At 43.0% G+C, this 13,449-nt stretch overlaps 1 protein-coding gene across 1 annotated transcript in view; it reads left to right on the top strand.

Moving 5' to 3' along the window:
• The first annotated feature begins 34 nt into the window (after positions 1-34).
• LOC149364445 (leucine-rich repeat and WD repeat-containing protein 1-like) overlaps positions 35-13,449 on the top strand; it is a 13,921-nt gene continuing 506 nt past the window's right edge. Inside the window, exons 1-13 of the mRNA XM_089574373.1 lie at positions 35-357; positions 1,055-1,277; positions 1,540-1,656; positions 2,802-2,954; positions 3,457-3,801; positions 4,044-4,158; positions 6,100-6,206; positions 7,267-7,459; positions 8,655-8,730; positions 10,841-10,978; positions 11,194-11,294; positions 12,208-12,375; positions 12,963-13,114. Coding sequence (XP_089430499.1) covers positions 290-357; positions 1,055-1,277; positions 1,540-1,656; positions 2,802-2,954; positions 3,457-3,801; positions 4,044-4,158; positions 6,100-6,206; positions 7,267-7,459; positions 8,655-8,730; positions 10,841-10,978; positions 11,194-11,294; positions 12,208-12,375; positions 12,963-13,114 — 1,956 coding nt within the window. The 5' untranslated portion in view covers positions 35-289. The remainder of the gene's footprint in view (positions 358-1,054; positions 1,278-1,539; positions 1,657-2,801; positions 2,955-3,456; positions 3,802-4,043; positions 4,159-6,099; positions 6,207-7,266; positions 7,460-8,654; positions 8,731-10,840; positions 10,979-11,193; positions 11,295-12,207; positions 12,376-12,962; positions 13,115-13,449) is intronic.

Below are 13,449 nucleotides of genomic sequence, written 5' to 3'. Positions count from 1 at the left end.
TAAGCTGCCGGAAGCTGTAAAGGTCAAGTTGGTAAAGCAGCTAAGGGTCAAATCTGTCGTTTTGCTGGTTTTGCAGTCAGCGAAATAAGTTTGTTGCTAGAGCTGTTTGATCCAATGTATAAAGCTGTTCTTACCCCATGGTACCAACCTTCATGCATGTAATCATGTAAACAACATAAACAGCGCGAGAGCGAAACAATGCAGTACCCACAATGCCAAGCAGTTTCTGAGCACATGCTTTGCTCAGGCGCTGGACGCGCGGGATTTGCTGCTCTAGGCGCGTTTGAACATGATTTCTACTCAAGATATCCTGTCACTGAGTTCGTGCAAATCGCTGAGTGATGTGAGAGAACTAGAGTAAGTGCTGAAAGAGCAACTAAACATGCCGTCTTTAATAGTCAACTTAAGGAAAAAATACTGAGTGCCTTCATTGTGGTTGTTTGGTGCAGCGATACGAAACATTCAATTAATGCACAGCTTTGTTACTTCGTTTCCTTCTTACTCCGCGGATAATTTTTGCGAAAGTAGCTTTAGTAAGTTGGGCTTACTGCTGCTTCCGCATCATGACAGTTGTCGCCGGCGTCAAAAAATCGTTTGGGATGCTTTACGGGACATTTGTCGATCGCTCATCTCGCACGCATCTTTTTTCTTTTCTGAGCTGGCCTCTGTTTTCGTTTTTAATGAATTCTTAAGCCTTGCTCACATCTAGTTTTCTACGTAGCTCGTCACCCGAGTTTATTTCATGCGTTGCATGACGCGCATTGCTTTACCCGGTAATGGGTAGAGTACTGCCACATGCGCGTTACATGAGTCGCATGTTGTATGAAAGAGGTAGTCACCTTGCCGAAAATGTCATTTTGTATTTTTTTTTTACCTTCAGTGTAGGCAACAATGCAGGATGAATACATTATCACATGCATGCATACAGAAGTAAAGAAGAAAGTGCATTAACTTCATATCACAAAATTCGCGTGTAGTTGGCAAGTGTAAATTATACGTGTAAAGAAACAGCCTTCAAAATGCCATTTATGTTTCTTTTTATTTGTGAATCCAGTTTGAGCAACCGGGATCTCAAGGTGTTGGACCCTTGCAGCTTTAAAGGGTTGAAAAACCTAGAAAGCCTCGATGTGTCAAGAAATTCACTGAGAGATTTTCCAAATCTTAATCTTCCCAAGCTTCGGCGCTTGAACATAGAGGAGAATTTGGTGAATGACTTGGCTTTCCTCAAGGACTACAGTGAACTGACAGAGTTTATGGTTGCTGGTAACCCCATTCTTGTAAGTGCTGGAATTTTGGTATTACATTCTCCACATGCCTTCTGCCTGCTGTTATAGGATGTTTTAGAAACTATTACTGCTTCTCCCTTTGAAAGTTCCGTTTTAAGTTGCTACATTTCAGTTGAACAAACAAAAAACAAAGACGCACTAAAAGCTTTCATGTTCCAGAGATAGAGGTCTGTGAACTCCGCATGTGCGCTCGAGGCACTAGTATGCGGAATTTTCTTGTTTGACCTTTATTTACTTGTCTTCTGCGTGACAGTCGGCAGACAAGAACATAGCTGTCTCCCTCCTCCCCAAGCTTGTTCTGCTGGATGGAGCTGATTGCCAGCCTCTGAGGAAACTTGAAGCACTCGGGGACAAAAAGTTGTTGCCTCAGGTATGCATTTCGTAAGCTTGAGACATGCCTCTATAGCTTCTAGTTTGCAGCGGTGAATGCTAACAATTCTCCGAGTTCATTTTTTTATGCATGCGGGCATGCATGCATGTGTGTGTGTGTGTGTGGAAAGGGGGGCAAGTTCTATTTCATGAGGATCCATAGTGCACAGTATTCAAGAAACACAACACGAGTGCTAACGTTAGCGCTTGTGTTGTGTCCCTTGAATATTGTGCGCTATGGATCCTCATGTTGGCTACCCACTAGCCCGAACCCTGAACCTTCTATTTTATATCCATAGCTTGGTTTAGGACTGAGATGCACAACTAGTTTGAGTTACGTGGGTCAGAATGCAAAAAACAGATTGTGATTTGGTGTCTCTTTTTCTCTGTCTCGCCAACTTTGGCAAACAACCAGCCAAATATCCACTCATTTAAGTAAAAGAGGAAGAAAACTTTTTGGCGTGTGGGGTTCAACATCCCAAAGTGACTAGGGCTATGAGGGATGCTATAGTGGAGGGCTCTGGATCAGTTTAGACAACCTGAAGTTCCTTAACGTGGGCTGACATCGCACAGCATGCTGGCGTTCTTGCATTTTGCCTCCATAGAAAAAAAAGAACAAAGAAGCCAGACTCTGCTAGTATCGTCGTGGCTTTTGACTCTATTGCAGGAAAAATATTTTTGTGAGCACAAATGCAGGTGTGTACATGTGCAGGTGCACGATATGTCAGGCCTGCCTAAAGGTATGGGTATGTTTAGGGAAAAAAATACACAGAAGAAAATTTCCGGTTATTCACTTTGCACAATGAAAGTAATGTTTGCTTTAATTTCTGGCCCCTTTTTCTTCAACTAAGTTCTGTCTACATGAGGTTCCTGGGAGGTTTTCAGTTTATTAAAAATTCTGTATATATTTGTTGCGTGTGCCCTGTTGTCTTCTTGCAGCCAACATCTGCAATTTTAATTTATGTGCTTGTTTTTGTATTGAGATCAGGTTTAAAAACTGTCATTGTGCTATATGTTTAGGTTCTTTCCAACTTTTCTTTATAGTGCTAGGCATCAGCTGTGTACTGATATGAGTAGTTTCAATTTTTTGCTGTGCCTTCTTGTTTACTAGATGCTGTGCTATATGTTCCACCTTGTTTTGTTCAGATTACTCGCGTTTGGGAATCAACATTCAAGGACAACCTTGCTCCTGGAGCCAGTGAAGATGAAATAGCTGTTGTCAAGAAGGATTTTCTGAGATACCTGAGGAGAACATCATTTGAATGCAATGAGTTTTCTGTAAAGTTCAGGAAGTTTAAGGTATGTAGCTGAGTTTATTTGGTATATATAAACATCTGTGCTTAAGCAGCAGTCGCACAGTTGACTTTTAGTTGTGTTTGCAGTAATGTGTAACTTTACCACCTTGTGCCCCTACACTTTTGTCATTTCATAACCGTTTATTAGCTATTCATGATTTACCTGACTAACCTATATCTGAGTGTTTGTAGCAAAACTGAAATAAACAGAGCTGACCACTACATCATTCACAGATGTTATGCAGCTTCAATGAGGCTGAAGCTGTTCATGATCTGATGGAAGCTACAAATCATTGAAAATCCCATCTGCATTATAATTGCAGTATCTCTTCATTTTTGTGTTTAACGTTCTTCAAAAATTGCTTTCTGGATGTGTATGTGAGTGTAATGGGGCAGCTTATCAGTTAAATTTGTGAAAATGTTGTTCCATATATTTTGATGCACTGGCATTTCATAGACTATACTGTAATGTTGCTCATGGCATTGTATTTTCATTGCTACTTCAGGTTGAAGCTCTTGGGGATGATTTGTTTGAAGAGGAAGTGCGACGCCTCCGCAGCAAGGCACCAAACACCCCCAAAAGAAAGCTAGACAAGAAAGATTCCATCCCAGAGTCTGGCTCTCCTTGCAAGCGCGTTGCGTCTCCAGTAAAGCACCGGCCTGCAGCAAATCGAGAGTCCACAGTTAGCAAACCCAGCCTAGGTGGGCGGGATGATATTGCAAGCTCTCCTCGTCGAGCCAGTGTGCGTGCAGTGAACGGATCATTGAAGATTGATTCACCAGACAGCACAGGGCAGCCACGAACACCAAGGAAGAAGCTGAAATACGAAGTGACCGCAAATTTAAAAAAGGTGTGTTCTTCTGGAAATATGATCCAGATGAGTAGTGCTTACATGTTCCTAGGTTTCCCAGCAATCACCAGCAGTTGTCTGGCATAATTCAGGATTGAAATTTTACTTTGTCCTGCATGGTGGTCAGTCTTTACTTGCAACTCTGTTTAACTTGCAGTGTTGCTATGCAGCTGTTCTCCTATTAGTTTTTTATGTTCACCTGGTGACATGCATGGTGTGTTTTCAATGGTGCTGTCCTGTAGGGGAGTGTGAAAGGAGCGGAAGTGTGCACATTTCTTCGCTGCCACTCGAAAGATCCTGATGACTCAGTAACTCAAGTGTGGCAAGCTGCCTTTCAACCAAAAGGCGATGAAAATGGTGAGCAGGTGTCTTATTTTTACATTTTTTGCTGGTTCTTCAATTGTGCTGGCATTTTGCTGTTATGCTGGTTGTGGTGCTTGCTGCCCACAAGCATGGCTTGCTACCTGTGGTGCTGCAGCTATATTGCGCACAATTTTTGTTGCCAGCTTTGTTTTGCATAAGCATGGAAAGAAGCTCGATTGATTTACATGATCGAGCAGAGTGAATTTGTGAATGTATGCTCCTTGACTAAAACTGGCCTTGAAGGCACCTTCTCTTGAAGGCTGTGTTTGCTGCATTTAAAACATTTAAAAAGATTACAGTTAAAACAAAAAGAAAATCAGGATGTAAATGAGTTTTGGCTTATGTGTCTTTTCTGGTGTGTATGTGCGTGTGTGTGCACATGTGTGTGTTTTCATGCTGCTGTTGGTAGAATGGGGGATGCCAGCTATTCAGTTATCTGTCCTCCTTAATGGCAGCACCTCATCTTTGCTGGCATAAAAAACGCCATTTTGATGCTACAGAGGTCATGAAGGATAGCGACACGCAACGAGAGAAAAAAAGGAGTCTTCCAGAGCCTTTTTAAATTAGTTGACTACTGACTTTCAGAGACCCTGCTCCTCCTTTTTTTATGCGAAGCTTAAGAGTGGCTTGTTTGGCAGTGTCCGGTGTCACACCTGGGTTGATGCCGAGTGTCAGATCAAGTGATCACATAGTCGGTGTGTATGATGAGGTGTATGACTCAGCATGTCATGTAATGTTTATGCAACTTTCTGTCTGTTTCTTAAACTATTTTCCTGGTTTACAGCAATGCTGTCCCTGGTTTACAGCAGTGCTGTCAAATTTAGTAGCTTAGCTTTTCATTGTGGGTGTGCAGTAGGACCTCTGTGATATGCATTTTCTTAAATGTGGGAAGAAAGTGTATTATCCAGAAAAACATATCCAAACTACTAAGAGTTTGAAAAATGTGGCTCAAGAATGAAATGCAAAGACCGCTTACTAAAAAGGCCCTTTAGTGCTTGTGAGTGCAAAGTCTGAAGAGCTTTTCTAGTAAACTGTGCACTTCTGTTCGCATTGCAGTGTCGTTAGCATGAAAGAAATTTTACAACATATCTAGTCCAGCGACTGGCTAGGGTGAAAGTAGCTGGAACCTTTCCACTGGCACCATTGTTGTGTTTGTGCTTTGTACCTTTGCATTTATCCACTGCGAATAAGCTGCTTTGGCAGCTGTCCACATGTTCGGGCAATCGATGCAATCTTTAGTATGCTTCACCCCACTGCAGTTATGTGCTGCAGAGAAGCTGCCCTGTCAGCTGACCGGCCAAGCACTGCGCTTGTGCTGATGTCGTGTGTCCTTAGGCTCTGTCCACTTTCATGTTTGAGCATCCTCTCTTAGTCGTGAAACTTGTACGATCGGAATGTGGCAAAATTGTGAACATATTTTTCAGGAAATCGTATTGTGCAGGTACTATGTATTAACCGGGAGAAAAAGAGTAACTCTAAGGGGCATTTTTATTGCTCATGGTTTTGAGCGCATGAACCAGGAAACTGTATGAACCAAGATATCGTATGAACCGGGTAATTTTATGAATCAGCAGGTCGTGGGAAAGAATTGACGAGGTACTACTGTATTAGCTTGCGTAAAATGGCATTCATGATTCTTTTTTTTTGTTCTTTCATAATTTGGACAGTATAAGGTTAAAGAATGTGGGTTGCACTTGTTACCTATTGCTTTGGAGTGTAATGAACAAAACATAGGTTTCTTATATGGTACAGTTTCTGTTAGCAGCAAGACTTCTGTTTGAGCTAGTTAATAGTATCGAGACATATTGTGCATAAAAGCAAACTGGCGCAAGAAAACAAGGACAACGCATATAAGACAAGAGTGGTGTGAATGTTAGCTTGTTAGTGGGTAGATATTATGCACATCGCTCTATGTGCTACAAATTTGGCTTTCAGAGACATCACCCAGCATTGTGGCAACCTGTGGCGGACGAGTAGTGAATTTCATAGACTGCAGCACAGGGACTGTTGTGAAACGCTACAGGCATGCTAACCCCAAGGAGGTGAGAGTATAGACACTTTGTTTATTTGTTTATCTTAGGTTGTTCATTATAGTAGGTACGGTGCGTTATGCAAGCACATGAGACAGATATTTTGACGGCATTGATACAACAGTAAAAAGTGAGGTGCATGTGGAATGGCCTGTCTGGAATTATATTTGTAAGCTGAAGCCGCCGTTTCTAGTGTGATCGTTAACTCTCGCACAGCCAGACAACACACAAACCTTGGAACTATTAGGGATAGCTGTCGCATGCATGAGCAGTTGAACAGGGTAAAAGATTTCAAGACTTGACTGACTGGCAAATGTGTAGCATGGTTACACCACTAACTTGTACAATAAGTACATTTTGCTGCTCATAACACAGCTAACGCTTTGCAAGCACATGCTTATTTATTGCAAGGAAGAAAGGGCACTGATAATGGTAAAAATTTGATAACGAAATGTAAGGTATGAAAGGGGACTGAGATTTCATGTGTCTTTGTGATAATACTTCATTGCTTCATTTATTTACATGTGCTTTTTTTTTTGCACTATGCCACACTTCATAGAAAGGGTCTTGGGCCTCTCATTCAATTAACCAAAGATAAGAGACATTCTGCTTTCCGCAATGAGGTCAGCTCGAAGCTTACTTTGCAGTACATTGCAGTCCATAATGATAATGGCTGGAACATTACAAGAATGACTTGTCGTTAACTTTGCAGGTATTGCTGAAGTAGCAAATGCCACTTGCTCTTGACATGTTTGCATGGAAAAGGGAAATGTCTGGTAACAGCCTGAAATATTGCACAGAATATATGGGGCGATAAAATGCTCCAGGAAAATGTAAAAAGTTCTGCAGTAAATTTGTGTTGTAAATTTGCTGTCATCCCCTGCCTTTTGTCAAAGAATGAATGCGAATTCATGACATGTCAGTTTGGCTCCAAAGTTGCGCAATGACAACGTGTGTAATTAAGGATTGGATGGAAATGGTGTAGCCACTCGGATCTCGCTTTTTGAGTGGCTGATAAAAAAAAGAAAAAATGCTGGGCTGTCTACTGCACCGAAATGTGCTTTCGTCGTAGGAGTTCTTCTGCTTGGCATGGACGCTGCTGCCCATTGGTGGTCGTCCCAGCGCTGTGCTTGCTGCGGCCGGCAAAGCATGCGAGGTCAGCCTGATCCACCCCGAGCAGCTTGTGTGCTACCGGTCATTCCAGGCACACAGCAAGTACATCAACTGCCTGCTCTTCTGCCCGAGCCAGCCAACTTGGTTGCTTAGTAAGTGGCCTTTGTGGCCTTTAACGGGGTGTGATGTGTACATTTCCCCCACTTATCCGCAGCTGACGGTGCAAACCGCTGACCCCACCTCGTGATCGCGAGCGCTACCGAGTGCAAGCCAACCACGATGAGCCGTGCTGTTAGGAACAAAGGGATGGAACACGTGCTGACAAGGACATTTATTGCTGCTACAACAGTAACACCAGCTAGCAACAAAATATGCTGAGGAATCGAGGACGTCCGACTCGCCAACAGGGCTACGAGCAAACGATCACTCCTGGTAGGGTAGAGAAGACATTCCGAGGCCGGGCGGGACGAGCTTGCGGGATAAGTTCACATGTGTCTGCGTCCTGCTGGCAGAGTGGAGCTGGGACAAAACAATCTGCATGCTATCATTTCTTGAGGTTGAAGACTCAGAAACATTTACGCCCTTCGGGCGTAAATATTTTTCGTTATCCACACGTGCAAATTAGAGTCACTGTCTGCCAACAATGACTCTAATTTGCACGTGTGGCTAACGAAAAACATTTACGCCCGAAGCTTATGTGACTTTTTACACGCAACCGGGCTTCATGCGTTTTTGTAACATATTCTGCCGTTAGTCACTAACACCACGTTTTATGCCGCGCGGCACACTCAGCGTCATAAATAAATAAATAAATAAGACTCAGAAACCCATTCCCCCTAGCGCCCGTGCACACTGATCGTGTAGCATCGACACAGATGCCCTCTGTTGCTAGAGTAAATAGAGAGAATGTGTCCTCTTGGGAAAGCTGAACCTAAGGGGATGAAGCGTTGGGCAAGTTTCCACATCGTGCAGGCTCTTGTATTAGTTTCCTACCTTGCACTCTCTTGTTTTATTGTGCTTATCCACCACGATCGATCAGCATTATGGTGTCCCACTCCTGAGGATAATGTAGTATCAGGCCTGAATGACAAGATCGTCTAAGTGTTGACATTTTGGTGCTCATAATACAGTCAGAAATTATTTTAAATTTGACTACCATTCAGCCTACTTAACAAGGCAGTGGACAGATATTGTACTTACTCTCTTGCTCTTTGTATGTTTGTCCCATTGCAGTGGTGTCACTGGCCTGAATGTCTTTTTTTTTTTTTTTTTTGCAAACAGTTTTTAAACAACCAAATTGAGTGCAGCCTGAGTCATCCTGTGATGCTTCCTTTTTGTTGCCTTCAGGTGGCGGCATTGATGATAACATTCACATTTGGGACATCGGAATTCCCAAAGCGCCTGAATACCAAACAAAAATTGAGTATGTTCTTTTATTATTTTCAGCTGTTCGGTTTGTTATTGCCTGAATGTTCGTTTTACTGCCATCAGTTTCACTTCCTTTGCTTCCTGCAAAAATGTTGAGTGGCTGCGTCAAATGTAGGATGGAAGGATTTTCTTTTTTTTTATTCATAAAGAGCATAACTGTGTAGTATCGATCTTTTTATTTTAAGTTTTACTTTTAAGGCTTTCCTCAAAATCAGTGGAGTCTAAACCTTCCACTGGTTTTGAGAAAAGGAAAGGTGTATAACTGCCTCAGTTTGTACACCACTACCTACTCACAGCTTGATAGACATGTCCACTGACTGTATTTACGTGCTGCTGAGAGGCTTCACACACGTACAGACATGCACTCTGAAACCCGGGTACCATGCCTAGAGGTGCTTTCACACTAAAAATTGTTTTGTGAACCACGGCGACTTGGAAGGATGGGTGTTTTTCTCCATTGCCATTTGCTGCCTAGACACTCGCCTTGCAGAGCACATTTCTTCACAACTGTTTTATCTATTTTGACCCTTGTTTTGTTGCACTTCTAGGACCATAATGCAGGTTCTGGGAGTGCAACAGAACACTATTTTTCATATTTGTGAATTTTAAGTTTATTGTATGAAATTTTCTTTTCACTCTAGATATGTCAGCAGACACTGCATTGCAAAAGTTCAAAACCAAAATTTGTTCTTTGCGAAAAAAATTGTAAGAATATCTTGACCTGTAACATGCCAGTAGGAACACAGTGAATGTTGAACCACCCTCCTGCTGGATTTTCTTAATTCTGCAGCCTTTTCACAAGATTCAGGCGGAAAATATTGCTAGGAGACAGTTTTCTGAAGACATAACAGTGAAATTTTGTGAGAGCAGTCATAAAATTATTTATAATACGCGCCAAAATTTCATGTAAACACATAAAAAAAAAAAGTTTTCGCTGAAACCTCCTTAGTTCTTTTGCGACAACAGCTTGGTGAAAAATATCTTAGACTGCAGCTCTTAAGCGCCCGTTCCCGGCATAGCGGCGTGCCTTGCTTTTGGTGTAACCAAGCGCGGAGCGTAGCGTAGCGGAGGATGAAAAACGGCGATAGCGAAGATAGCGTGAAGAGGAAAGCGGAAGAGTAGGATATGGCGGTAGCGTGAAGGCAGGCTGCGACTTGCAGCCCCATAGTAGCATGCGCCATCTTCTGCTTGCCAATGGAATTATCGGTGACGTATGTGTCGCTTTGTAAATGTGGCACCAAAGTAGCATGTGCTTTAACGCACTGACCGTTTGCCCGCGGCAAGGTTCATCAGTAGTGGAATGGTGTGCACGCTGCCCAAGCCAAAATCCAGAGCTGCTTCAGTTTGGCACTGCGTGCTGCTTATGCGGTTGCCTCTGGTTTAAGTACCACACCAGCTGTGCTCAAAAATCACATTATAAAGAAGCGCAGTCGTCAGCAAATTTTTCATTCCTTTCACAGTAGCCTTTCACTGTGCTCGAGCAGTTTCATTGTTATGGAGTGCGTTAGTCATATAATCATTTAATCATGTAATCAGTTCCTGCGCCGGCGAAAAGCTATAGGTAAAACATCTTTGGTAACTTCTGCTGCAACTGTACCCATCAAGCTGACTTTTGGGGGAGACCATTGTTTTTTGTTAATTTTATGCCTCGTGTTTTTCACTGGAACCACTCAGCAAAAGTCAGATGTGAATTCAGCTGACATTTTTGTTTGCATGCTGAATTGTTGTATACAATGTGCTGAAGCTGTAATTTGACTTTAATTTCACACTTGATTGAGCTTGTCGGCTCAGCATATTCTTCATACTGGGGTGCCTAGGTTGAACGAGACAAAATGAAGGAGGCATACACACTTAGGTGCCAGTGTGTATCCGTGCTCCTGTTGCACTTCTGCTTCTTCGTTTAGTCCTGTCAGGATTTTGGCACTGTTGTATGAAGCACACTTGTGTTATGCACGTTCACGTGTGACTACTGAGTTGCAAACAAAGCTCCTGCACAGCGCACTACTCTAGCCAGAAACTGACGAAACAGATCCAGCAGAAGTTTTCATACTGAGTTGAGTACTTGCTGGTGTGATCTCTTTAATTGGTTCATTGTTTTTTTCCAGTAAGCTGCTCACCTTGAAGCCAAAGTTTGAAATTCTGCAATTGTGCATCAGCAATAAAAACGAACTGCTCCTGGCAGCCTGCCATGGTGGCCTGTTTGCCTGGAAGTTTGATCAGAAGTCGGTCATGAAAGTTGACAGGTTGGTGTGCTTAAGTCTATAATCTTTACGTGGCGTACCCCTGAAAACGAGAGTAAAAATGAGCTCGTGCTACTGCAGTGCTGTAGTTTGTTGCGTTTTCTCCGCAGCTAACCTTTGCCCTCATGTGAATGGTCCAGTGTTACTACATTCCTCACATAACTAGCATATCCATAGCCACAGCTATTTTGTTTATTTTGCATGGCACACTTTTGCAGGTCTCCAAATATCGAATTTTGCTTGCCAGCAAAGGACGGAACGTCTACTGTAAAGCTGCCTGTGGTTGATGGTTTGGTTTTAATACAAGACGACACTATTGGTATGACTTTTCATTATGCTGAAGCAGGCAGGACTATTCTTGATGCTACATCATTGCATGTCAATTTAAAAAATCAAATGCCTTCTTGGTTTGGTTTAGGTTTGGTTTATAGGGTTTAACGTCCCAAAGCAACTAAGGCTATGAGAGACGCTGTAGTGAAGGGCTCCGCTTGGGATACATGCTTTGATAGTATGTATCAGCAACTTGACTTAGCATTGCATTCGGTGGAAGTGAACTTGTAAAGTTCATTTTTATCTTGTTCATTCTGACGGATTTTATTTGTGGCATATGAAGAGTAACTGATCAAATAGCTCCTTCTCTTTCTGATTGATGGAGGGATTACAAGTGTGCGCTGCTAACACGTTATGCTTGCAGATATTGGCACTTCGCACCTTGTATAGAAGAGTGCTGAAATGCAGCCAGTATATTTGCCAGCTTATGCAAAAAAAAAGATCATGTGTGCTTGCCTCTAAATACACCCCCCCCCCCCCCCCCCCCCCCCCCCCTTCTGAAAAGTGACAGCTTCACAAGTATTGCGATTAAGTAGCAGTATCAGATCTAGTCTTTCTGCACTCTACAATGCATTATGGTCAAATCGTTCTTGAAGACAAGCCAAGCATCCTGGTGAACAATAACACCACCTTCTAGCTGTGTCTAGCCTCGTCCCACATGTTCCACCTAATCGTGCGGCCTATGGAGTAGTTTTTTTGCTTGTTCAACATGCAGTTAAAAGAAAATAATCCAAGAGTGTTAGTTTTTCTAATGCTTGCTTTACCAAAGTAATGTGAGGTGGCCATGTAAGTTGCCAAGGCTGACCGCCACCTGTTAAGGTCATTTTCTTTTACTGCACTGCCTGCTGTTGGTGCTTCACAGCTGCTTCTTTTCTTGTACCCATTTGTTTTTTCCCCTGCAGTTAGCAAATGTTCCAACACTGGCATGATCGGCATGTGGAGGCTATCTAGTCATGTGACTGCTCTCAGGAAGCACTCACAGAAGCTGCAGAAAGTGAAAGTGAAGTATGGGAGCACATTCTTGTGGAGCGACACGGAGGTTGACTACTTTTACCCTTCAGCAACACCCGGTGAGGCACTGGCATTTTTCCTCCTTTGAAGTCGCGCTTGCCTTGTGTAGCTTCTCTCGGTTACTGCAAAGATGCGTGCTGTGGTGCTCATTGTGGCCGAAAGTTGCGGCTACCATGTACGCATTCTGATGCCACCGGATTTCAAGTAGAGTTCCTCTCCAGTCAGTCACGATAGCCTCGTGTTGGCGTAATGGAGTACAGTTGCACGCAATGCTTGTGTGCATGGCATGTTTACTCTAATGCAGTTCAGAGCATTTGCCATTTTGCCTCAAATGCTGCCCACTACAGTCTTTTGGCACAAGCCAATGCATGGTGCCACGTCCAATGGTTTGCCACAGTCATGGCTGGCCAAGTGGAGTTGGAATGTCGAGTTCAGTGGACCTTGCTTAGTGTTAAAAAGTTTGATACGCCTAGAATATAGTTACACTATTAATATTCCACGAATTACTGTAAAAAAGGAGGAAACATTCCCCTATGCTACTTGGTTTCAATGACACAATGTACTGGCCACGCAGCAGTACTGCATGCATGTCTTAAAAGCAGGTTCTATTCTCACTGCACTGTGGTGTGTCTTTTTCATTGCGAAGACATTATAGCCTGTGGTGACGACACTGGAACTGTCTGGCTGTATAACAGCGGAAAAGAAGGGGCAACTTTGGCTGAACCAGTGAAAAAGTTGACATGGCCAGTCATCCTTTCATGCAGTGAAGAATTCTCCGTGGAGAAAAAAGACGGAAAGGTATTAAAGCCTCTGTTAGTAGCTTCCTCGAGTAGAAGCTAAATGCTTGTAGTTGAAATACCTTTGAAATTGGCGACAAGGTTGTTCTATGTCACCTGTGGTTTGTAGTGGGCGTTAGCTTAGAGCAGCTAGTTAGCAAAGTCATTTCAGCGGTCCTGTTGTACTTTGAGCTGCAAAGACGGATATCATGTGCAGCATAACAGAAGGCCGCTAAATGGAGGCAATACAGTTACGCACCCGACCATATTGCCTGCTACCATATCCACTGCTTCCTAAGCAGATTTGATGACATCGTCTCAGTTGATCTCCTTGCACTCATGTCAAAGCTATGTTAA

Source organism: Amblyomma mixtum, chromosome 2 (assembly GCF_055824585.1).
Source record: "Amblyomma mixtum isolate Tamu chromosome 2, ASM5582458v1, whole genome shotgun sequence".
NCBI classification, from domain to species: domain Eukaryota; kingdom Metazoa; phylum Arthropoda; class Arachnida; order Ixodida; family Ixodidae; genus Amblyomma; species Amblyomma mixtum.
This window is presented reverse-complemented; position numbering and strand designations above follow the sequence as displayed.